The 25406-nt window shown below is 47.5% G+C and overlaps 3 protein-coding genes across 8 annotated transcripts; 1 reads left to right on the forward strand and 2 right to left on the reverse strand.

Moving 5' to 3' along the window:
- Positions 1-100: 100 nt before the first annotated feature.
- On the reverse strand, positions 101-5498 carry NSUN4 (NOP2/Sun RNA methyltransferase 4). The gene is made up of 6 exons (XM_039486744.1): positions 5343-5498; positions 3447-3859; positions 2420-2574; positions 1926-2080; positions 1325-1449; positions 101-615 (listed from the first exon to the last, which is right to left on the reverse strand). The coding sequence occupies exons 1-6, from the start codon at positions 5439-5441 to the stop codon at positions 339-341; spliced, it is 1224 nt and encodes a 407-aa protein (XP_039342678.1). The 5' UTR covers positions 5442-5498; the 3' UTR covers positions 101-338.
- A 4247-nt stretch (positions 5499-9745) lies between these two features.
- On the reverse strand, positions 9746-13527 carry LOC120370149 (cytochrome b-c1 complex subunit 6, mitochondrial). 2 transcript variants are annotated; one of them, XM_039484393.1, is made up of 4 exons: positions 12434-12563; positions 11833-11865; positions 10712-10873; positions 9746-10030 (listed from the first exon to the last, which is right to left on the reverse strand). In XM_039484393.1, the coding sequence occupies exons 1-4, from the start codon at positions 12482-12484 to the stop codon at positions 9998-10000; spliced, it is 279 nt and encodes a 92-aa protein (XP_039340327.1). In that variant the 5' UTR covers positions 12485-12563; the 3' UTR covers positions 9746-9997. The 2 variants fall into 2 exon arrangements, with proteins under 2 accessions (XP_039340327.1, XP_039340326.1); XM_039484392.1 differs by lacking the exon at positions 12434-12563 and adding an exon at positions 13407-13527 and having other exon boundaries at positions 9749-10030.
- Positions 13384-25379, forward strand: LRRC41 (leucine rich repeat containing 41). 5 transcript variants are annotated; one of them, XR_005583645.1, is made up of 12 exons: positions 13614-13734; positions 13990-14071; positions 14574-14660; positions 15622-15692; positions 17459-18689; positions 19873-20115; positions 21438-21602; positions 22361-22459; positions 22975-23097; positions 23885-23960; positions 24497-24882; positions 25052-25379. XR_005583645.1 is itself a non-coding variant. In XM_039484387.1 (11 exons), the coding sequence occupies exons 1-11, from the start codon at positions 13663-13665 to the stop codon at positions 24729-24731; spliced, it is 2484 nt and encodes an 827-aa protein (XP_039340321.1). In that variant the 5' UTR covers positions 13384-13662; the 3' UTR covers positions 24732-24790. The 5 variants fall into 5 exon arrangements, 4 of the variants coding, with proteins under 4 accessions (XP_039340321.1, XP_039340324.1, XP_039340323.1 ...); XM_039484387.1 differs by lacking the exon at positions 25052-25379 and having other exon boundaries at positions 13384-13734; positions 24497-24790; XM_039484390.1 differs by lacking the exons at positions 13990-14071; positions 25052-25379 and having other exon boundaries at positions 13597-13734; positions 24497-24790.
- The last annotated feature ends 27 nt before the right edge of the window (positions 25380-25406 follow it).

Here is a 25406-nt window from a genome sequence, read left to right on the forward strand (position 1 = left end):
AAGCAGAGGAGGTTGGAGAAGAAAAACAATCAAGTTGCAAACAAATTTTAGCTAGATCCTGGGAAGTCCTGTTTCCAGAAACAGAAGACACATTACACTCTTATCATGTCTGCATCATTTATTCTCAGTGTTTGTGGCACAGAAGCAGGCGTCCCTCCAGGTGTTTTAAAAGAATCACAAAGCAGTTCTCTCTCTGGAACCTCTGGGTATTTCATTACAGCCTGGAAAAGAGTGAGATCACCTCCATTCAGAGTGTCACAACAGAGATGCAGCTGGATGAAGACGAACTGCCCAATCTCACCTCCACCAGGGAGATGGGGGTCAAAAAGCCGACACCCCTACTGTTCCCGGCGTAATTTGCAGAAGTACATGGGTCCAAAGTTTGCCGTGAGGTGGGGAAGGACAAGCTCCCCCAGCCTGCAGTCTGCAAAGAAAGAAAATGTGTCCTGGAAGAGTCTCCTGAAGTAGCTTAAGTCTTCAACATGGACACTGATGTTGTATTCGGTTTCTGCTACCTCAACAGCTCTCTCAACGACGTACTCGTTCTGCAGCTGAGACAGGGAGCACGTGGAGTACACCACTTCTCCTCCCGGTCTGGCAGCGAGGAGTCCAGCGCTAGATTGGAGGGGAACAAAAGGATGATTATGGGATGTAAAGGAGTAAGGCCCTGCTGTGACTGTATGTGTCATTAGCACAGATTGTCTGCTGAAAAGGGGAAGCCAACCTCCTGGCTAGTGAGAGATGGACAGGGCTTCTGGATGCCGGTCTAGACGGCTCCACACTATCACTGCAGTTGCAGGAGAATTTAACACTGCAATGATAATAAGCATTTGTCCCACAGTGAGGCAAATAGTAAACAGAAGCAGGATGGGTCATTCTGCTGGAAAGGAGACCATGAGCAGTAGACTGAGAGTTCATTCAGCCACATGCTCCAGGGACACAGAACAGGCTGAGAAAGGATGCAGAGGAGGAATGGTCTTGTGGTTAAGGGACTGGGTTGGGATTTTAAAGATTGACTTCAATATTTGTTTTTTTGCTATAGAATCTCTGGGTGCCACCTCTGTGCCTCAGTTTCCCATCTGTAAAATGGTGATGCTAAAGTTTCCTGTCTCACGGAGGTATTGTGAGGATACAAGTTTATTAACGTCTGTGAGGCACTCAGATGTTGCAGTTAAAGGAAGCTACATGAATTCTCCAAACAAGGTAGAGATCTCCAATCTCTCCCATCCTGAGGGATGGTTTTCTATACTCAGCCCAGCAGCCAGTATGAGAACCTGGGTGGACAGACAGATCGCCTGCCTCAGGTAGGGTCAAGCTCACTCACAGAAGCAGCTGCATCTGCAGCATCGGCAACATCTGACGCTCCTTCAATCTCATTCGACTGAAAATATTGTTGTCCTCTTCCATGACGGAATGTCTATCAGTCGTGCACGGCACATCCACAAGCACCTGCGTGATAGAGGACTGGGATCTCAGCTCAGTTCTCCACCTGATTAAAGCTTAGAAATTTGTTCAAAATCCTTTTCCTTTGCCCAGTTCCTCCACTATCCCTGCACACATTCTGATCTAGTCAGCTGTTTAGATAGTGCCCATCACCATGGTATCAGAGTCCAGGTACACACACTGGATTGTCATTGGTAGGTTGCTCATGAGTCCGGGGGATAGGCAGATTGAGAGCTAGATTTTAAAAGGGCTGATAATTTCATGCTATTGCATTTGTAGCTATGTCAGCTAAGAGAAGGGAAATTAAACAACAGGTTCTCTCTTGCAGATCAACAGTTAAGGGGAGAATTCCCCCTTTTCCACCATTGCATAGTTGGATATATAAATTATTGCCTTCCTCAGAAGCATCCAGCATTTTCCGCTACCAGTGCCAGGAAACTCGGTTAGACAGATCTGCCTTTTCCATATTTTCAGTGACTTACCCTATCGTAAGTGTTCCCCTCCAGTTCCCCCCAATTCCTTCCATCCCAGGATGTGATGCGCACATCAGCGCCGAAGTCTTTGGGAACGTAGCTACAGAGAACTCTGCGCAGCCTGTTACTGCGGGAAGCAGAGATATCATTGGCAGCCAGGTGCCCTGTCATGCGAGAGACAACAGAACACACACTGAGAAAGAATGTGAAGAAAACCAACACACAGAGACAAACTGACGTCCCAATTGCCCAGCCCCTATAATCACAGGAGAGTGGTCAGATGGGAAAACCCACCTGACATTAACAGATGGGCTTTTGCAGAACACTCCATGCCAATATAGCTTGGGGAGAGGGAGCAGAAAGTCAAATTGGGGACTATAAAGGAATTTATCATTTCAATCCTGTCATAGTGAGCAAAGATCACCTGCTAAACATCTAACCCCATCTATACCCTGAAGCACCTTTGTGGACAGGGGAAGGGTGGGATTGCCAACTTTACTTACGGCAACATCCGGTCTGCAGAAGAGCCAGCGTCTTGCCACCAGGTGCTGCACAGAGGTCAAGGACTAGGTCACCAGGCTGCACATTGAGAGCCAAGACAGGCAAGAGCGATGCAGCATCCAGCAGATAGTAGCCAAGGGTTCCTAAAGCGTCTGGTCTAGAAATCCCAAGAGATCATTGAAAACCAAGTGTGTTATGAGAATCTGAAGAAAAGTCAAGATACAGAGCTTGAAAAGCTCAGGTTAAAACACATGAATGCCGTGTTCCCAGAGATAGTTACCCATCAGGTATGTTTGATGAAGGAACAGAACATACAATTCCAGAAAAATACAATGTTCCAGACGGAAGACACTGATTCAATGACGACCTAGGTCATCTCCAGGCCACCAAAGAACGATTCCTCAAAGTACATTGCTTAGTGCTTTGTCTGCTTTAAATATCCCTATATTGTACGTATTTTACAAAACCCTAATACACTTCTTCACCTCACTCCAGCACATTTTCACAAGCTCCATTAAAGCTGTGTAGAACCAGAAGCTGAGCCACAGAAGCAACATGTAGAAATTAAGTTCAAAGCATCTAAATACAATGCTGTATGTGATGAATTTGGGAGGGGAGGAGGAAAATGACTTTTATTTCTGTTACTCTACAAGTCCTAGCTTGGAAGACGATTCCTACAAGGTAGCCTAAAACCCAGAGACTGGACATCCGCTTTCAAGGTGGGGTTAGGGGAAAAGAATTGTAACAAGTATACACACAGCTCAACCAGCTCAAACTTTCCAATCAATCAGTGTTACAGAACAGTTAATAATAATAATACCTAGCTCTTATGCAGCATTTTTCATCAGTAGATCTAAAAGTGCTTTACAAAGAAACGCAGTATAATTATCTCTATTTTATAGACGGGGAAACTGAGGCACAGAGTGATTAAAGCAATTTCCCCAAGCCCACCCAGCAAGCCAGTGACAGATACAGGAACCGAACCCAGATCTCCTGAGTTCCAAGCCACAATGCTTCCGAGCGCCATACCTTGCCGGAGGAAACCGACTGACATCTCCTTTGGAGAATGTGTAACACTTGATGTTGGGGCTGATGGACGTAGAAAGCGATGATGGCATCTGTGTTTGTTCCACAGTCATCTGTTCTCTGTGGGTTTCTTGGGGCGCTGTTTCCTCACCCCTCATTCCTTCTACAGGTAAATCCCACTGCACATGCCGAGCTGCTTTCTGAGACTCATAAACAAAATCCACAGCGTTTAGATGTTCCAGCTCTCGACTGACCCTGTCTGCATCAGAGAAGTTGTTGACGAGGGCCCCGTATTTCTGTTCCGAGAGGAGGCTGACGCGGATCGAGGGCCACAAGCTGCCAAACTGCACGCTGTAGTTCATGTCGAAGTTCTGCAGAGCCAGCCAGGTGGCCGAGATCTTGGGAGCAGTGCCAGCCTTCAGAGGAATTAAAAGGTTAGGCACGTGAAAGAACCAAACACTTTTACACTGTGACGTTTCCCCACTTCCGTGATTGGAATGATCAAGAGTGAGGCTCTGCTTTACCACAGTTACACTTGGCACTTCTGCAAGCACCTGTACCAGGAGGAACTTTATCTGAGTCCCAAACAATCCAGCCACAAAACAGCCCTGCTAGGAGGCAGCTGTTCTGCCCACTGCACAGATGGGGAAACTAAGGCACAGAAAAGCTGGGTAATTTGCATTCAATCTGAAAATAGCAAGACTGGGTGTGCAGAGTGGAAAGGGAAGATGGCCTCACTTCAGCATGTTTTTACAGCTCCATTAAAGCCGTGTGGAACCAGTAGTTAAGCCACAGAAGCAACATGTGGAAAGGAGGCCTTGTGACTGGTAGTGGTGAGGTGTTACTGGTAGGGAAGGGACAGAACCCTTGGGGCTGGAGAAAGGAGATATTAGACAAGGGGCTTTGGGGGCTGGGGATGTATGGATGGGAAGGAGAATGAGGGGGAATCAGCCATTAGCTGGGAAGATTCAGGTTTTGGGGGGGTTAACTGAATATCAGGGTTGGAAGGGGCCTCAGGAGATCATCTAGTCTAACCCCCTGCTCAAAGCAGGACCAATCCCCAGACAGATTTTTGCCCCCAATCCCTAAAGGGCCCCCTGGGTTTAGCAGACCAATGCTCAAACCACTGAGCTATCCCACCCTAGGGTGAGAGGGAAGGGATGGGAGGGGAAAGAAGAGAATTTTGGGCTGGTGGAATTAGCAGAGGGGTGGAGGAATGATTTTTGGAGGGAGGATTTTGGGGGGATTATTGAGAAGGATAGAGGGGGAGTGGAATGATTTTTAGATGCAGAGTGGGTTAGTGGGGATGGGAGGGAAGGGAAACATTTCTGGGGGTTAGTAGGGAGCGCAGAGGACGGATTTCGGGAAGTTAGTAGGGCATGGGGGCCAGGAGCTGGGCCAGGAGCTGGGTCAGGAGCTGGGCTCTGGTACTGGGTGGTCCGAGCCGAAGGGTGTGTAGGGAGAATTTCGATAAGGCATTAGCGAGGGGCTGGAGCATCTTTTGGGGTATTAGTAGGATGTGGGGGAGGGAGAGAATTTCAGGGGATTGGTGGGGGTGGGGGTTAGGGGGAAACATTTCAGGGGCAGGGGAGGATTTCGGGAATGCAGGAGGTGGATGGGGGGGTTAGTGGGGCTGGGGGCCAGGAGGCAGCCGTGGGGCTGGGTCAGGAGCTGGGCTCTGGTACTGGGCGGGCCGAGTCCCAGAGTGTGGGGGGAGAATCGCGTGGAGGGATAGTGGGGGTCAGTGGGGTGGAGAGGGAGAATTTCGGGGGGAGGATTAGCGGGGTGAGGGGGTAATTTCGATGGGGCGGGGAGGATTTGGGGGAGTCCCTGGGGGAACGATACGGGGACGCAGGCAGCCGCGGGGCTCTGCGGGCGGTTCCCCCCAACCCGCCTCACCCATTTCTCCTTGTACCGGTACCGCCGCGGGGGCAGCCCCAGGCCCGCCAGCCCCCCCGGCAGCAGCCGCCGCCGCGCCGAGCCCCTGAGCGCCGCCATGGTGCGCGCCGCTAGGCCGGGGCCGGCCGGGAACCGGGGCCGCCGCTGCAGGTTCCGGCCTGGCCCCCCTGGGGAGTCAATTCCCGCCGGCCGGGGGCGGGGCAGCCTGTGACACCCCCCCCACGATCCCTCCCCCATCTTGGGGACCCCCCCAGCTCTGTGCTAGGGGACCCTCTAACCCTCCAGAGCCCCCCCCAGCTTGGGGACCCCCCGGCTCTGTACTAGGGGACCCTCTAACCCCTCCAGAGCCCCCCCACAGCTTGGGGACCCTCTAACCCTCCAGAGCCCCCCCAGCTTGGAGACCCCCCAGCTCTGTGCTAGGGGACCCTTTAACCCTCCAGAGTCCCCCCCAGGTTGGAGACCCCCCAGCTCTGTACTAGGGGACCCTCTAACCCTCCAGAGCCCCCCCAGCTTGGAGACCCCCCAGCTCTGTACTAGGGGACCCTCTAACCCTCCAGAGCCCCCCACAGCTTGGAGAGCCCCTGGCTCTGTGCTAGGGGACCCTCTAACCCTCCAGAGTCCCCCACAGCTTGGAGACCCCCCCAGCTCTGTGCTGGGGACCCTCTAACCCCTCCAGAGCCCCCCACGGGTTGGAGAGCCCCTGGCTCTGTGCTAGGGGACCCTCTAACCCTCCAGAGCCCCCCACGGGTTGGAGAGCCCCTGGCTCTGTGCTAGGGGACCCTCTAACCCTCCAGAGCCCCCCCAGGTTGGAGACCCCCCAGCTCTGTACTAGGGGACCTTCTAACCCCTCCAGAGCCCCCCACGGGTTGGAGACCCCCCAGCTCTGTACTAGGGGACTCTCTAACACCCCCAGAGCCCCCCCAGAGCTTGGGGATCCCCCCAGCTCTGTGCTGGGGACCCTCTAACTCCTCCAGAGCCCCCCACAGCTTGGGAACCCTCTCTCCTCCAGATCCCCCCACAGCTTGGGAATCCCACCCTCAGCCCTGTGCTAGGGGAATCAACATCCCCTCCAGAGCCCCCCAGTTTAAGGGTTCCTCCCTGGCTCTATGCTAGGGGACTCCCCATCTCCTCAAAGCCCTCTGCAGCTTAGGAGTCCCCCTCCCGCTGTGTAGGAGACCCTCCCATTCCCTCTAGTCTAGCTCTTCCCCCACTCACTACATACCCTTGGGTACATTCCTTAGCCTCTCTGAGCCTGTTTCCCCACCTGAAAAATGGGGATACATGGAGCACTGGTCTGATCCACTTTCTACTACTTCACCCAGGCCTTTATGACTCTATACAGCCCTGTGCACACCTTCCACCTGAACATCTATGACCCCAAGAATGCCTCAGTGCCAAGAATGTTCTGATTGTGGCATGTGCATTCCAGTTCACCAAAGAGGGTCGCATGAGGTCTCCCATACAAGCTTATGTCACACTGATCCTCATCATTGTTTCATGCTAAATGTACAGATATTTAAGGAGTTATATATATATTATGGAAAATACATATTGAAATCTGGTACCAACCAAAGAGAGGTTTCTTCCAGACAGGAGGCAAGATGTGTATTTTCTGCCAGGTGTAAATTAAGCATTGTAAGCCAACACAACAGACACCCTATTTACCTAGAGAGTCAACAGCAAAGGAGAGCACAAGATAAAACAAGCCATGGGGGTTAGCTTGGCCCTGTGCAAAGACTATTAATTTTGGGGAGGGGGTGTACGTAGGAGGCAAAGAACACCCCTTTATCCTGCACTTGGGAAGTAATTGGGCAGCGTGATTACATTCACAAGGCTTTGGGTGAGAAGACTGCTTTAGATAGGGGGTCAGCTTGTTAAAGTTTAGTCTCTAGAAAGCACCTATTGATTTTGTTTTATATGTAACCCTTCTGTTTCCATTATCCTGTCTCATTAGCTCTTAAAATCTTGATTTTTAATAAGCTTATGATTGGTTTCACCATAAGCATAACTCCCTACTGTGGTATTGTAAGAGGAGCTGATCCTGAGCTGAATTATTCAGCTTGGTGTGTACATTGTTCCTTTGGGCACAGCACAGCTGGTGTTACTGGGAGTGTTCAGTGGGTAAGGGCTGAATGCGAAAGGCAGATCTTCACGGGGCTTACGGTGCACCTGTTGTTAATCTGCAAAGCAAAGGTGTAGCATTGGCCTGAGGAGAATGCTTGGGTGACTGACAGCCACTTAAGCACAAGCAAGCCTCCCTCTCACTGGAGGGGATGGAAAGAAGGTGACGCCCAGTCTTGGGCCCCCTGAGAAATATCACAGCATCTCAAAGCAATTTACGGTATGCTTCCCAACAGACCCCAGGCATAATAAGCCCAAAAGGAGGATCTTCCAGTTCAGCATTGAGGCAGATTGATAGGGAACCATCTAGGGCCAAATTACACTTTCACTGCTAGTGCTATGCCTGCTGTGTACATTCACCAATGAATTTGGTCTCCATAGGTGACAAGCCAGCACACCTTTCACAAGCATAACATTCACCATACCTGTAAATCTTGGTGCAGAGAAAGCTCCTTAGAATACCTCGTGTGACAGGTTTCTAGTGAAAAAACACCCTTCCAGTTTCCAGTCTTGCAATTTTTCCAAAAGCAATTTTTAAGGCATACGATGATCAGAGCAGTCCTTCAGCAGAGTTTTTGTGCACAGTATGTTTAATAAGTCAAAGCACTTTATGAGCTTGAAATTATTCTTCTGTAGTATTTTAAAATGTCAGAGTAATTTTCAGTTTCTGGGGCCCACAAAATATTTTCTTTAACATGAAGCTCTCATACCCATGCCAGGGCTGTGAGGATGCTCCGTTTAATCTGTTACTGATAGAATTACAGAACACTATGGTAGTAAGAAAGACTACTGCTTTTAAATCCAAGAACGGTTGTTTTACATTTTGTGCTTTGAAGCTCCAGGCATGAGGGAAAAATATTCGAGTTACTTGTGTAGTGTCACAATGCACTTGTGGCAGCATCATTATGAAGAATTATCAGATGCTAAAGATGCTCCCTTAAATATTAATTGAGCCCAAGCCCCATTTGTACTACAAAGAGCTACATTTTGAGTCACAGTCCCCATTTAATCATGATGGGATAGCTGTGGATGAGGAGGAAGCAGTAGGTGTGGTATATCTTGATTTCATGGATCAGTTATTCAATATCTTCATAAAATTCAATAAGGACAAAGTGCAAAGTGCTCCACTTAGGAAAAATCAGTTGCACACATACAGAAATGACTGCCTAGGAAGGAGTACTGTGGCAAACATCATTCTGGGATGTATTAGCAGGAGTGTTGTAAGCAAGACACAAGTAGTAATTCTTCCACTCTACTCCACACTGATTAGGCCTCAACTGGAGTATTGTGTCCAGTTCTGGGTGCCACATTTCAGGAAGGATGTGGACAAATTGGAGAAAGTCCAGAGAAGAGCAACAAAAATGATTAAAGGTCTAGAAAACATGACCTATGAGGGAAGATTGAAAAAATTGGGTTTGTTTAGTCTGGAAAAGAGAAATCTGACAGGGGACACGGTAACAGTTTTCAAGTACATAAAAGGTTGTTACAAGGAAGAGGGAGAAAAATTGTTGTTAACTGCTGAGGATAGGACAAGAAGCAATGGGCTTAAATTGCAGCAAGGGCGGTTTAGGTTGGACATTAGGAAAAACATCCTAACTGTCAGGGTGGTTAAGCACTGGAATAAATTGCCTCAGGAGGTTGTGGAGTCTCCATGACTGGAGATTTTTAAGAGCAGGTTAGACAAACACCTGGCAGGGATGGTCTAGATAACACTTAGTCCGGCCATGAGTGCAGGCGACTGGACTAGATGACCTCTCGAAGCCCCTTCGAGTCATGATTCTGGTGAAAAAGCTGCTGTATCAATGTATTGGATATGCCTATCTGACATGATTGCTAACGTGGTTCGAGTCTGCATACGCTGTAATACTAGCTGTAGTGGAGACACCAGGGAGGGTGTCAAAGTCAGAGGTGTTTAAAACAATGGGGACCTTTTGTATTGTACAAACATGATTCTACTCCTTTTCTTAAGCATAGTCTGGAAGTAGCATATCCATCCCTTGTAGAAGGGGCATAAACACCTTTGTACCTTCCTGCTGATTAAGATACTGACAGATTTAAGAGTAGTCCTAGCTAGGCTCCATATACCAGAAGGGGCCCAGAAATCATCTCTTAACATTTCCAACGAGCACAAAGTTGTATCTGTGCTTGTCCTTGATCCTCATGCTGCTAGTAATGGTTGTGCACAAGGGAATTCCTACAAAAGGGAGGAAACCTCCCCTTTCTACTATCTAGTTATTAATATTAACCGTCTTCATTAAGTAGTCATAGAATGAAGCCATTTCCAGAGGAACTTTGAATGTGTTTAATATGGAAAATCACAGAAGACGATTTTGCTACAGCTGCACATTTTTCATGGAAGATAGATGCAATGACACGGTGGCACCTGGATCACCGCAGTACAACCAGGAAGCTGCTCATATACTTATACTGTACATTCACAATAACGGGCAGCAAGCAGCACTTGGAATCCAAAAAGAAACTGCACCGTGTTCCAGCTGAATGATGGAGACAGATGGTGGGACTTGCTCCAACATTTATTTCAGATTCTTAAAGAGTTTGTGAGCCACCTAAAAAGGCAAGATGAAGAAAGCTTTCAGTAACTGACAGGTTCTTTCAACACAAAGGTCTTGAGAACTGAACAGACGACATATTCTCTCTCTCCTCTCTTCCCTATCTTTATGTCTATCTTCTGTATCTCAGATTCATTAAAACAGCAGCAATATAATTAGAGAATTGATCACAGAGAAGTTTGTCTCCGTTGACTACCAATAATTTTCTAATTGTCTATATGGTCCCACTTTTGTCTTTCTTCAAACAAACTTAGAAAGACTACAGAAGTGTATCTCAAACCAATTACTAGAGGCTGACAAACAAACAATATTGAATTGTTTTACAAACGTCAATATTTCAAATGAATCCCTGTGCTTCAGAGATGAGCTGTATTTAGTAGCAGTACTACTACAGTGCATACTGATCAGCACAGGGCCCTCTAAAAAAAAAACCAAACCCAAATCACTCCCCCGAGTGTTCTCTCTCTCTCATTATAACCATTATATTTACTGGACTCTATGGGATAAGAATTTCAACTCAAAAGCAGGAACAAATAAATGTTTAAGAGAAAAAAAATCACCTCACAGGATCAAGGTTCAGAGTTCTTCAAAATTAAAAAACAACATTGATTCAGTCATGTCCCATTAGAGATTGCAAACCAACACAAATGACTAGGTATCAGCCTCCGTTGGACTTACACAGTGGTCCCTGGCATGCAGGAAGTCAAAAAGCTCTTCCGTACATTCCTCCTGTGTGTGGGACCTTGCGGACACTCGTGCATCACACAGCTCCAGCTTCTCCCGTGCCTTCACGCACTTCTCAGTCTTCTCACAGTGCTCCCTTATTGTGGTTAAAGGATCCTGAGGGTCAAGTTAAAAGATATCAGACTTTTTGTTCTTAAACACAGTTTGTAGAGTTACTTACGTGATCAGATGCAAATCATATGCAAAGATTAGGCTTTGAGAGTTCAGACAATAGTTCCAAACCAAATTTCCTTGTATGCTAACAGCTAACATTTACATAAAATGCTACACATGCACTTCCAAGCCCTAAGCTGGGGGGCATGTCCTCAGCTGGGTAAATTCCCCCTGCTCTGTACCTCTTAAAAAGAGATGAGCAAAAACCACCACCACCATTTGTGGTGCTAGAAGCCTCCATGGTTCTCAAAATGAAAGGATTACCACCATATAAATTACACATTATATCTAGGACCTGATAATCAGCAAGCCCGTAGAAACACTGATAAAAACCCCACACATTTGCACATGTACAAACAAGCACTTATTTTGCATACACCAGGGGGTTCTCAAACTGGGGGTTGGGACCCCTCAAAGGGTCGCAAGGTTATTACATGAGGGGTCACGAGCTGTCAACCTCCACCTCAATCCCGCTTTACCTCCAGCATTTATAATGGTGTTAAATTAAAAACACTTTTTATTTTATTTATAAGCGGGGGGAGAGAGTCCGCACTCAGAGGCTTGCTATGTGAAAGGGGTCACCAGTAAAAAAGTTTGATAACCATTGGCATACATTACCAGATACGCCTGAGCACATGGTAACCACAGTACAAAAATTGCACACGCAAGTGTACACCTACAAGTCCACTGGAAACCAGGTCTTTAGACATTAGTTCATTCTATTCCTTGTATGCAGCACAGTAAATGAGACTCCACAAGCGTTCATTTCATCAGCCTCTTGTTTGGAGCAAGTTTGGTTAATTGAAGATAACAAGCATAGTTCACATCCATTATAAAAGATTTATGCTTCTTGAACAGTTTTTTCTTGGTGGAAAAAGTTTCTAAGTTTCAGTAGTTCTTACCACTAGCTCTGCCTCCTCCTCCTCTTCCTCTTCCTGGGAAAAAGGGATACCAGATAAAAGTCAGTTATATTATGCATACAGAAAGCCTTTATGCCATTACACACACTTAAGAGTCTATTGAGTATAAAAGCTATTTCCACAAGTGACACACAGGTTTTAGGAATTTCTCTTTCAGCTCTATTTTATATGGCTTGATTAATTCCGGAAACTGAATGACTGGGAGGTTAAATGATTTATGTCTGACTTAAATACACTGTTTTCACCTCAACAGCTTAATCTTTAAGCCAGTTCTTTCAGGAAGTGATTGTGCAAATTTGTCTGTCTAGATCAGGGGTAGGCAACCTGCAGGATGCGAGCTGATTTTCAGTGGCAGTCATGCTGCCTGGGTCCTGGCCACCAGTCTGGGGGGCTCTGAATTTTAGTTTAATTTTAAATGAAGCTTCTTAAACATTTTGAAGTCTTATACAATAGTTTAGTTATATATTATAGACTCATAGAAAGAGACCTTCTAAAAAGGTGAACATGTATGACCGGCACGCAAAACCTGAAATCAGAGTGAATAAATGGAGACTGGGCCCAGCACTTCTGAAAGGCTGCCGACCTCTGCTCTAGATCCTTTACGGCTCCGGCATAAGACTCTCGCCTGCACCATTAGAAAGCAGTTGTGTTCTGTTTCCCACAAACGTTTCCACTCTTGCCGTTGAAACTGAATTGCTGAGTCCTACCCCCCACGCTGACCGGTTTGGGGGGAGGGGGGAGGGAAAGCTGTGCCGCGGGCCGGGTCGAGGGATGAGTAGGGTACGGGGGCCGGCAAGGGACACACCTGGCGCGGGCGGGACAGGAGAGGTAGAGACTGTGCCGCGGGACGGGTCCCGAGGGCGGGGGAAGTGGGGAGAGATGAGCAGGGTACGGGGGCCGGCAAGGGACACACCCGGCACGGGGGGAAGTTGTGCCGCGGGCCGGGTCCCGGGGAGGAGATGAGCAGGGTACGGGGGCCGGCAAGGGACACACCCGGCACGGGGGGAAGTTGTGCCGCGGGCCGGGTCCCGGGGAGGAGATGAGCAGGGTACGGAGGCCGGCAAGGGACACACCTGGCGCGGGGGAAGTTGTACCGCGGGCCGGGTCCCGGGGAGGAGATGAGCAGGGTACGGGGGCCGGCAAGGGACACACCTGGCGCGGGGACGCTGTGCCGCGGGCCGGATCCCGAGGGGGGAGGGGAGGGGATGAGCAGGGTACGGGGCCCGGCAAGGGACACACCCGGCGCGGGGGGCAGGAGGGGGTCGAAGCTGTGCCGCGGGCCGGGTCCCGGGGATGAGCAGGGTACGGGGCCCGGCAAGGGACACACCCGGCGCGGGCGGGGGGAGCAGCTGTGCCGCGGGCCGGGTCCCGGGGGGGGGGGGAGGAGCAGGGTACGGAGGCCGGCAAGGGACACACCTGGCGCGGGGGAAGTTGTACCGCGGGCCGGGTCCCGAAGGCCGGCAAGGGATGAGCGGGGCCCGGCAGGGACAGGCCGCGGAGGGGTAGGGGTGGCCCCCGGCCGAGCTCGGGGCAGGCTGGCTCTGGCTCTGCCTCACCTCGGGTTCCCCGCTGCGGCTCTCCAGCATCTCCTCGTCCCGCAGCCCCATCGCCGCTCTGCTCCGGGCTCCCTCACAGGCGCAGAAGGACTCACCAGGGTCACCCGCCGGAAACCCCGCCTCTCCCCCTGACCCGGAAGCGGAAGCCGGGCCCTCATGACCCTCCCAAGATGGCGGCGCCGCCCGGAGCTGTTTTTCTCTGTGCGGCGGGCCCGCCCCTAGGGTGCTGGTCTGAGTGAGGGCGGCGGGGGCTGCCATGGAGCCCCGGGCGGAGCGAGAGGCCGCTGCTGGGAGCCCCCCCAGCCTCTTCGAGCTGAGTGGGGCGGTGGTGAGCTCCGCCATGGGGCCCCTGGAGAGAGAGGTTTGGGGTAAGGGGGGCGCGGGGCCCCAGGCCTGTCCCCGGGGGGCGGGGCGCTCAGGCCTGCGCCAATGCGGGGGGGGGGGTCCTAGGCCTGTCCCACTGCGATGGGGGGTGTTTCACGTCTGTCCTATTGCAGTTTGGGGAGGGATCGTCCGAGTCCTGGGCGGTGGGGTCTTAGCCCTGTCCTAGTATATGGATGTGTGTGTTGTGTCATCCCCTAAGTTGGGACCCCGCAAGTGTCTGGGGGAGAGGCGCGGATCCCAGGCCTGTTCCGATGCAGCACGTGTGGTGGGACCTGAGTTAGGTAGGAGACATCTGGGATGGCAGCACATTGAGCGCGGACTGCCCCCCAGTTACCAGAACATCCCCAGGGACTTTGTGGGGAAGGTTTGATGCCTATAAGGCATCACTATGGAATGTGACTGGACCCACTTGTGCATCGGTGCAATGGTGATGGGTTCTTGTCTTTGCTTTAAGTGTAAGTGCCAAAATGCACGTGTAGCTCAGTGGTTTGAGCATTGGCCTGCTAAACCCAGGGTTGTGAGTTCAGTCCTTGCGGGGGACATTTAGGGATCTGGGGTATAATCTGTCTGGGGATTGGTCCTGCTTTGAGCAGGGGGTTGGACTAGATGACCTCCTGAGGAATATCCAATCCTGATATTCCATGATTCTATGATAATCCACGCACTGCAGTGTTACCCTAGTGGGAACTTCAGTCTCTGTTTTATTTTGTTGTCTTTCAAAACCTTTTCCACTTCTCAGACTTATAAATCATTCTGTATCTGTTCTCTTCCCCCATCCCAAAGCACTCCCTGGACAGATACTCCAAGGCATCCTGCCTTTGCTTAATATCTATTACCTGGAAAGGATTGAGGAAACTGCTGTGAAAAAAGGTCAGTTTTATTCATAGAAATTTTTTCTCTAAAGTTGAAGGGTTGTTTAGTCTCCATTGACCATTTGGTTCTTGGTCTCTCTGCTGAAACTGTCAACAAGGAATAGCAATTACTATCCGCTACGAGAAGTGTTTTGGTGTGGACGCTTTCCCTAAATGGAACTGGATTTAGAATGTCAAATGCATTTCTTATAGAGCACTGAACAGCATTCAAGATAATGATTTTCAGTGACTGCTGACCATGGCTCATGAATAACAATGAGATGAATAATAATATTAAATAGAGCTGATGGTATCTGATACATCCAGTCTGTTTAAATAGATGAGAATTCAGTGAAAATTCCCAATGTATAGTTTTTAAAAAATACCATCAAGTCAAATTTCATCCCAGACTTTGGCTTTCTAAAAATGACATTTTCAATTAATAAGACAAGAAATACTTAGTATATTTGATTGTTTAAATTCCACTGGAAATAGTTTTGTAAATAATAACGCTGCTTGCAATATTTGCAATACAAACATTGCTGCTTTTTGCTTCTATGTAAGTATTCAACAGTGAAATTATTATTTAGTGTCCAAAATGAGGAATACTAAAAGTACCTAGGCAGGATTAGTACAGAAAAGTTTTAATTAATTTATAATAATTAATTAGATTACCAAAACTAAAAGAATAACAATCTGATATGTAATAGGTAACAGGGGAAATGATGATTTTTTTGTATGAAATGTCTTTAAAAATATTATTTTAACCTCACAGTGCCTCTTTAGCAAACATAAAATGTGTCATTTCTTTTAAATCAGTATCGATCTAATGCCCTGAATGTTCTCCAAAAAATAGTATTTGATGACTCATGTTTCTAATCTTGTTTGTTTTAAATTAATATCAATGTGAAACCCGAGAAGGGAAAATTGAGTAAACCTTTTGAAATAGAGGATTTGGTGTAAAATTGTTTGTTTTTCAGGACTCTCAACCCAGCCCATATGGCACAAACTCTGGAACGATGTGATGAAAATCAGACCACCCAAGTCAGAGGTGAGTTGGAAAGTTGCTGATGGACCAATTTAGAAAGGACACAAAGTTTACACCTCAATTTTGCAAACACTTATGCATATTTTTCACTTTGAGCATGTGACTAATTCCATTGATTTGAGTGAGACTACTGAAGTGTCTGAAGTTAAACACGTGTAAATATTTACAGGATCAGGGATTAGGATGTCACCCTGGTATTCAAAACTTTCCAGAAAACGCCTTATCTTGTACTTATATAGAACTTTTCATCCAGAAAGATGCTATAGCACTTTGTGGGCTTAATATGTTAGGATGAAGCCCACTACTGGAGTGTATACATGTGTGCTGTACATTTTGGGCATCACAAAGAAGGTGCATGGAATTGGGATGAAAATAAATGTATTTTATTCTGATTTTATTACACTGTAGGAAGGTCTTACATTTCAGAACCAAGAATGTAGGTCATACTTATAGGATGAGGGCCTGTATTTTGGAAAGCATAATTCAGTAGGGGAGTTGGGGGCCATGGTGGATAGCCAACTGAACATATGGTCACAGTGTAATGTGGTGGCTAAGGGAACAAATGTAATCCTTCGATATATAAGTAGGGGAATGTTGAGTAGAAATAGAAGTGTTGTGCCCACTGTATATCGTGTTACTGTGTCCAGTTGTGATGTCCACACTTTAAAAAGGTTGTTGACAAATTGGAAAATGATCAGAAAAGAACTACAAGAATGACTTGAGGACTGGAAAACTTCCCTTAGAGTGAGAGAATAAAGAGGCTCAATCTGTTTAGTTTAACCAAGAGAAGGTTAAGAGGTGATTTGATCCTGATCTATAAGTACCTGCTTGGGGAGAAGATTTCTAATAGTAGAGTGCTCTTTAATCCAGCAGACAAAGGCGTAGCAAGATCAAACAGCTGGAAGCTGAAGCTGAACAAATTCAGAGTAGAAATAAGGTTGCAATTTTTTTTATCAGTGATTGTAACTCTCCATTGGAACCAATTTACTAAGGGACAGGGTGGAGTCTCCATCATTTTGTCTGTAAATCAGTATTGGATGTCTAACTAAAGAGATGCTCTAGCTCAGCTAGAAATAATGGGCTTTTGATGCAGGAGCCACTTGGTACAATTCTGTGTCTTGCGTTATATAGGTGGTCAGACTAGACGATCACAAAGGTCCTTTCTGGCCTTAAAATTCTTGCCCCTATCTCTGTTATTGCTGTGTGGGTGCTACCCCCAAATGCCCCAGTTCTAAAGCTTCTGCTGTGCAGATGTTGCAGTAAACACACATGGGGAATAAGCTGTTGAATTAGAACCCTGAATGATGAGGGAGTACAATATGTATGTAAGCCTGATTCTGCTACCCTGAGCCCTCCCACTGATTTTAATTAAGACCTTCAGTGCTAGTTGATGGACAACAGTACTTTTCAGGATCAGAACCTTAGCTGGTGTCAGATGTTGCCTTGCAGCATGGAATCCATGTGGCACAGGCTGTGGCAGTATAAGCTTGTTTACCACCAATATCACCCCAAACTTTCCTGAAGGGACTGCCTGTTGGGATGAGAGGGTATTTCAGTCTCCATGGCACATCCTTGACCTCACAGAGACTGGTGATCACCTGGAGACTAGTGGCAGTGGTGGTTTCTGTGATACTGACTGAAGCCACTAAACACTTGTCAGATGATAACAGCTTATGGTCACTGTTGACCTGGATAGAATCTGATTTAGCATCCAGTGTGTCCTTGTTTAAATGAGGATAAAATCCATTAATTCTGGGATTTTATTACAGAACATAACAAATTGGAGGAAGAAGTTCCTTGAAACTTTCTTCTCAAATGTCCTGCATGGAGTTTTGGATGTTTCTTCAGATCCGCGCCTGAGTGACCGTCGTTTTTCACCCCTGCTCCACAGCTCACGGCATGTTACACAGCTCACCATCTGTAACATGCTGCAGGGGGTAGCAGAGCTCACTGCTGAGCGCAACCAAAGAGTGCTAGAAAACCTGGCTGGCTCACTGAGAACCTTGAAGTTCCGTCATCTGCTGACCTCCGACCTGTCCATTAGACAGTCACTAAGTTTGCTGCTTCATCATCTGATCCACCATGGAACTGTCAGCCAGGTGTCCATGTGTTCCTGGCCAGTTCCTGACAAAGTACTTTTAGTCCTCATTCTGAGTATGAGTGCTGGGTTTTGGCACCCAGGTAAGACACTTATGCACCAGGGCAGCCCTTGCAGTCTTTGCAGAGAGGAGTCTGATGCCCAAGGCCTGCTAACTCAAGAGGATGGTGCCCTGCTAGGGTCAAATCAGTTGTGCTGCGACTCTACTGAGCAATCAGAGACCAGCCAGTGGGGTGATAGTGAGTCAAGAAGCAAGAAGGTCCAAACTGCTTCAGCCAAAGTGCTTCAAGAAGCTGATCCAGACTCTCAAGCATCTATAGAACTGTCCAGGAGCAGTAGTGGCACTGTTAAAACTCCAGTGCTCTGTGGATTAAGGAGCCACCCTTTGCAAAACCTAGCATGTCAAGATGTAAGCTGCAAGGTGCCCCCTGAGTATTACAACATTAAAGGAGAGTCTTCTCCTTCTCTACCAAAAAGGTCTTCGGTTGGCCCCGCTTTCCAAAAGCCCTATAGGTGGTTTAAGACTGCAGTGGGGAGGAAGCGCCGCTGCCCCAGGAGAAACCGCAGAGCTCGTGCAGACCCGGAAGATCTTTATGATTTTGTCTTCGCCGTTGCTAGGGAGGAGGAGGAGACGGCAGAGTCGCTCTATGAAAGCAATGCCCAGGAGAGGGAAAGCATCGATGGTTGGGCCCCTTCCCCAGCAGACACTCCTAGCTTTGAGGGTGTGGGCTGCACGGAAGGAGGATCTGTCGGAATCCTTCCTCTGAAATCGACTTGCCGCTTCCGAAGTGTCTCCACGCTGGAATTGTTCTCCATCCCTCTGACTGGGGACACCTGTCGGGCTTTGGGGAACCTGCTGAGCTCTTGGGCATCTTTAGAAAAGCTGGTCCTGTCTTACAATGGTTAGTAGTAATAACAGAGCTTTTAATTTCAGGCATGTTTGACAATCTGGTTTCTGACTGAAGCCAAATTCTAAAAACTGGTAAGATCTGCACTGAAATTTTGGTTGGGTGGAACAGACATTATTGGGCACTCTTCAGCTCACCCTGAAACTATAGGTAGCAAGGACGCTTCAAACCATGCCAGGGAAAGCTGGTCAGCAGCAACCGGGCTTAAAATCTGAGAGGGGTGTGTCTGTTAGAGGAAAAGGTGCCAAGGTGCAAGTAGAGAATAATGAAGATGATAGAAGCTGTGAGAGAAGGGAAAGGAAGAAATGGACAGAGACTTACTGTGTACAGCACAATGGGGCCCTATTCTTGGCTGGCCCTTGGGCACTACTATATTATCCATCATTAATAATAAAAGAGTTTAATATTTTAATGGAGTCCAGAGGGGATTCTTCACCGCAGAGTAAAAACATCCTGTAACATTTTTTTGTTCCTGTAACTTTGCTTTGGAGAAGGAACTGGGATGTAAACCCATCAGATTAAAGGGACAAATGAGTCTAACCAGGAGTAGTGGGGGAGAGACAGAGCAAAAGGATAACTTCCTAATGGTGAAGTGTGATAGACCCTGATCCTCCAGACTTTTGCATGCAGGTAGATTCCTGCACCCACGCTGAGCTCTACTGAAATCAGTGGAGTTCCGTGTGGGGGCAGGTTACAAGCTAAGAGCCTTAGATTATAGAATAGTTCTCGAAAGGAATTGTAGGAACCGCATCACTCAGAACATTGCACTGGGCTGGATAAAGCTCTGCTGCTAAGAGTTCTGCCCCGGCTAGTGGAAATGGACAAAGTGACCTAGTCGATCTTTTATAGCTAACGTTGTCAATATGTATGAAAGACTCTGGAGTTCTTAAGATGTTGCCTAGAGTTAATCACATATTTTACTAATCAGAGGCCATCTAATCCATCCCTGACGTGCAGGATTGTTCCCTGTAATTTATTGTCTAGTGCATTGTCCAGTTTTAAATTACTAAAGTGATGGCTTCTACCTCTTCCCTGAGGAGACCGGTCCACAGTCCAACACTGGGATCTATTAGAAAGGTGGAGATGATATAGGCTGTGTCTTTGTTCCAGCCTTGCTGAATTATTTGCTCTGTGTGTGTAACACCCATCTTGCTTGCTATTGAAATGTTGGTTTCAGGCCTGGGCGCTAATATCTTCTGCATCCTGTCTGGGCTCCGGGCCCTCTCTCACCGCAGAGACTGCAGCCTCCACGTGGTGCGTGTGAGTGACGTGTTCTCACACATCCCTTCAGTGGAGCTTGTTCGGTCAATCCTGACTGCCTTCCCCCGCCTTCACACTCTCTCGGTCAGCTTTGATCTCAAAAACCAGCTGGAGGGGAACAGGCCAGAAGGGCATTCGAGCTTGGAGGCAGAAATTCCAGGTAGATTATAGGTGCTGACTAGTAAATGAGATCTTGCTGTTTGTTTAAAGCAATAAGTTCAACCTCCTTTGCACACAGGGTAAGAGTTCAGTCCTTGAGGGGGCCATTTAAGGATCTGGGGCAAAAATCTGTCTGGGGATTGGTCCTGCTTTGAGCAGGGGGTTGGACTAGATACCTCCTGAGGTCCCTTCCAACCCTGATATTCTATGCTTAAGTCTTGGCTGTTTGCACTTAGCAAGGTGATCGTGACTATTCCTTTGTGAGTCAGACCTTGCCACAATTTCCACCTCCAGTCTCTTGTATGCTCTGACATGGCACAACTTTGGAGGGCTCCTGGACAGAATGCCTTTAATTGTGTCACATCCAATACCAAACACAATGTCAGCCCTAACAAGGCCAGGCAGAACCTGTAGTCAGTGCAGAAAGTGGCTGTTGAATTGCTTACCTGTGTGGTCCAGATCTGCTGTGCTGGCTTCCTGTTCCCTTGTGTGTGCAATTCATGCTATTGACTGTAATATATAAGGCCTTATAGAGAGAGGTTGGCTGATGTCAGAAAAAAAAAACCTGTTCACCATCATGATAGCTGAGATCAAATGCAAGGCAATTGCCAAGCCTGGGATTTCCGTCTGAGTGCTGTAGCAGGGCAGGGATCACTGCCTCCCTTCTTTCAACAGATTTGTGGGTCTTCAGGACATGGCAAAAGGCCCGTTATGTCTGTGGCAGCAGATGCTGTGTCTACACCAGGGGACTATGGCAGCAGAGTGTAGCCACAGCCTCCGCTGACAGAAGTTCTTGTTCTGTCAATGTAGGAATATGAATGATGTTAGCTAAGCACTCTTTCGTCAACACAGCTGCCTCTATGCTGGGGGTTTGGTCAGTGTAGCTGTCAGTCAAGGGGTGGTTTTTTCACACTCCTGATCAACACAGCTATGCTGGTATAACTTCTAAGTGTAGACCAAGCCACAGGCTTTTGGCTTTGAATGAGATCTGTGAAGACCTGTGTCCTGGAATGAAAGTCTGATTCAGCTACTTGTGGATAAGGGGGTAAAATTTTCAACTGTGATTTAGGTGTTTAGGAGCATAAGTCCTACTGAAAATTAAAAAGACTGAGGCGCTTAAGTCACATAGGGAAATTTTACCCAAAGTCTATATATTCTTTACTGTTCCATGCACCCAGACACTGGTGATGGGTACATTCTACAAATCTAAAATGACAAGTAATTATGCTGGATAACTTAGTTCCTCTGGGAACCAAATGCATTTATCAAACATTTTTGAGACAAAGTGTTTGCAGACAAACATCTTTCCTCCCCTCCCTTTAGAGAGCTGCCTGGAACAGTTAGAGATCCGATTCCCCAGAGAACCTCTGCAGACCAGTCTCCTTTTGCCTGTGTTGAAAGCCTCAAGGTCTCTCCAGCAGTTGTCCCTGGACAGTGCTACCATTTCCTGTCCCCTGGAGTTTGGGCTCCTTCTGCAGGCACTCAAAGGTAACATGATAAAACTGCGTAGTGAGCTTCTTGGACAAAACATGTCATGGTCTCCTGTGAGCAGCTTGTCTAGGGGCCTCCCTGTTCCTCTCCCACCCGTATTGTCTAGGGGGACAGGTGTACGCTACGTTTTGTGGGCATAGCTGTCCACACCCCTGACTGAAATAGCAACGCTGGCAAAAAACCTGTGTAGACACAGCTATGCCTGCAAAACTGTTATAGATCATCTTATGCTGGTATAAGTTATATCTCCAGTAGGGGGCTCCACCAGCATCGCTATACTGGCATGGCTGTCTCAGCAAAGCCTTTCTAGGGTGGACCAGCCCTAACCATTTGCTTTTCTGTTGCTTTGGACTGTAAGCACTAGGTAAAATTTTCAAAAGTGCCTAACATACTCAAGTCCCATTTTCAAAAGTGAATTAGACACCTAAGGCTTTTGAAATTTTTATTCTCTTCTTTGTCTCTATGATGCACACACCTGGCGCGATACACGGATACAGAAAAATGGAAAAGGCAGTAGGGATTTTCTTCCCATTTTTGTTTTAGTGAAAATTACCGTGGGGAGTTGGGAGTTCTTGTATCGCATAAATCTGAAGGCAGAATTTGGCCCTAAATTTGTAAGTTTAAGTACTGTGAATGGTGAGCTGTTACTTATCCAGGACTGCCAGCTGAGTGGTTGGGATTTCCTTAGCAGGTAGTCCGTCTCTTTTGACACACAGGCACACGACCTGACCAGTAAGGTTTTGTCCGTCTTGCAGAGTGTAATCCAGGCCTGAAGAGACTGAGCTTCCATGATGTGAACCTTGCTGACTACCAGAAGGAAGTTCTCCTCCTGCTGCAAGACCCTGTCCTTCAAGGTACAGCGAACATCAGCCCACCCACCAGGGCTGCACCACAGACTGCTGGTGGGGCTGAGGTTGGAGTCAATGTGTGATCCTAGGGAGTACAGATTTGTCCGACAGTTACCTTCTCTCAGGAGTGAGAAGGAGCTGTGTGAATTGGGGGGGAATGAGAATGCACCTGGGTTGTGGCTAAGGCGCGGTAAAGCTCGGAAGCCAGTCTGCAGTACAAAACAACCGAGTTAAGGTCTTGGCTGTTAGACATAACATGGATGGTGCTATAACCTTATAATCAGGTCACATAAGTGAGGGATATGATCAGGGTTTTACCCAGATAACAGAACACCATTAAGGGTCCTGCCTACACTATTAATTGTAAGCATGTTGTAACTAGGAACCTAGCAATGGTGGTTTCAGTTCTTGCACCTTAAACAGGGCCCCCAAAGCGATCTGCAATATGTAATTTAAATAATTTACTGACTGGGGGGCGAGAGGCCAAAGATGCATCTATCACTGTGTGTATTTTTTGGTAGAAATTACATTTTCCTTTTGTCGGCTGTTTGAAAGCTGCACCACTGAGTTTCTAGCCGACATCATCCAAATAGTGAAGAGAAATTCAACTCTGAAGAGCCTCAAATTGCCTGGAAACAGACTTGGTATGTACCGGCAATGAAACTATGTGGGCATCCCCTTACACTAGCTCCCTGATGGCTAACGATCGGGCTAGTAGTCAGAGCCATTGCTGACCAGCTTCTACCAATGAGTTAAACACACAACAGCTGTTAAACACAGCAAGTGTTAAACACTGGTATTTGTGGAATGAATATTTTTTCATGGGGTAGATAGGGCATTCCAGCCATGTGCCGCATTGTACAATTATCCAGGTGCATGATGAGATTTCTCCCCCTTTCTCTGAAGCGCTAGATTTTGGCCACTGCCAGAGATGGGATTCCAGATGTGGAAGATTAATGGCCTGATTCTAAAATAGCTAGAAATAATGCTGATAGCATTAGCTCTAGGCGGGGGGGAATATGCAGACACTCCGCCTCTGAAACTGACTGCATCGGCTTACTCAGTGCAACTTAGATCTTTCTAAAGTTACAGGTTTCTTTAATGATTTCCTACACAACCTTGTTGCTTTAGTAATGTTCAGGTAACAGTTAAAGGTGTAGTGAGGATGAGGAATTGAATGGCTCAGGGGACTTGTAATGGACCTGTCAAACCTCTTTCTCACTGCTAGGCCCCCCCCCAGTCTGAATGAGCCTAATATTCATAGTGACTTTCACGCTTCGCTGTTTGGTGGTGGTGGAGGGCAGCCCAGTTTCTAGTCGTAATGGGCCAACACTGAAGCTGCTTGAGGGCCTTGGTGCTGCACCTCCCTCCTTCCTTTGACACTTCCAGTGGTTGCAGCTTCACATGTGTTTTGTGTTTTCCTATCATTAGGGAATCACAGGTTGGTTGCCTTGGCTGACATTTTCTCTGAAGATTCATCCTCTTCCATCTGCCAGTTGGATGTCAGGTATGCTGCTGCCTCAACCATAGTACTCTCCAGTCACATCCCTTCTTATACTCCAGTGCTCCAGGCAGCAGGGTAAATCCTGAGCATAGTTCTGGTCACTAGCTGAGCTGATACCACTTCAACTAAGATTATGTTTTAGGGAACACCTTGCTGCCACTACCCAGGAGTTGAGCACTCTCAAAGGTAGGTATCCCTGCATACACCGTAAGGGAAGAAAAAGAAATACGAACATCTTCCATTGTGGAGCATCTAAGGCCCAGTTTTAAATGGCTAGGAATGCATTTACTAACAAAAGCACCACTGCTTGTTCAGTTGCTTGCCACCTGGTGGGAGAATGGACGGAACAGCTCCGCCCTTTATAGAGGCGGAGTATAACCAGCTCTTATGCATGACCTGTCTCCATCTGATACAGTCAAGCTGCCTACCATTATTACTGTGATGCTTGTGAATAAGCACACGCTTCCCCCTCAAATGAATTTTAACTTGTAGGCACCTAAGATCTTAACTGCATTTTCCTCTGTTTTACCCCCTTAAAGCTCAAATTGCATCAAGCCGGATGGGCTCCTGGAGTTTGCAAAGAAGCTGGAGAGCCACATCCTGCAGAGAGGCGGGCAGATCAAGTTTACCCACCTCCGCCTCTTTCAGAACTGGTTGGACCAAGATGCTGCAACAGCTCAAGAGGCGCTTCGGCGGCTCAGAGCTGTGTGCAGCGTGGTCAGCAACACATGGGACTCTTCGCAGGCCTTTGCTGACTACATTAGTGTGATGTAATGAGCACCCAGGAACTGCTGTAAAATCGATAGCTTGAAATAAAGTTGTACAGAACGGTGCTCCCACTGACTCTTCGGCATTGCTGGTCACACTGTGTGCAGGAGCAGGCCTAACAAAGTAGAGGCTCTGACACCCCTCGCCTCCAAGCAAGGTAGAATTGATCGTGTCACTTTCATAATGCAACTGGGTTAGGGAAACAAACTCAGCAACACTGAGGTTATAGACGAAAGGGATAAAGAAGGGGGAGGGAGGAGTATCTTACCTGATTCTAGCCCACTGAACAGGACACATTTAAAACAACATTCTTGTTCACCTTACAGACTCTGAGGACTTTAAGCTGCAGTTGAATGGTTATTAATGTCTGCTGGAATCTTGCAGTTACTGAGCATTCGAGGAGCAGCTCTGGCTCAATCTTTCATTTTGTGCTTCGAACCCAAACTACCCTGAACCCACTCACCCTCTCACATTTGTGACTAGAAAATAAAAAGTTAAACCAAGCCAATGCACAGGCCCTTCTTGGCAAATAAAGAGCTCCCCATTGCAAGAGACACTTCAGTACAACAAAAAGCTTTTGCTTGCAACCATTTTACCCTTGGAGGGAAGTCCTTCCTTAGGCCCTGCTTTCCTTAACTTGTATTTATTTAATACATACACTTATTTTATAAAAATGTTTTA

This window comes from Mauremys reevesii, linkage group 8 (genome assembly GCF_016161935.1).
Source record: "Mauremys reevesii isolate NIE-2019 linkage group 8, ASM1616193v1, whole genome shotgun sequence".
NCBI lineage: Eukaryota > Metazoa > Chordata > Testudines > Geoemydidae > Mauremys > Mauremys reevesii.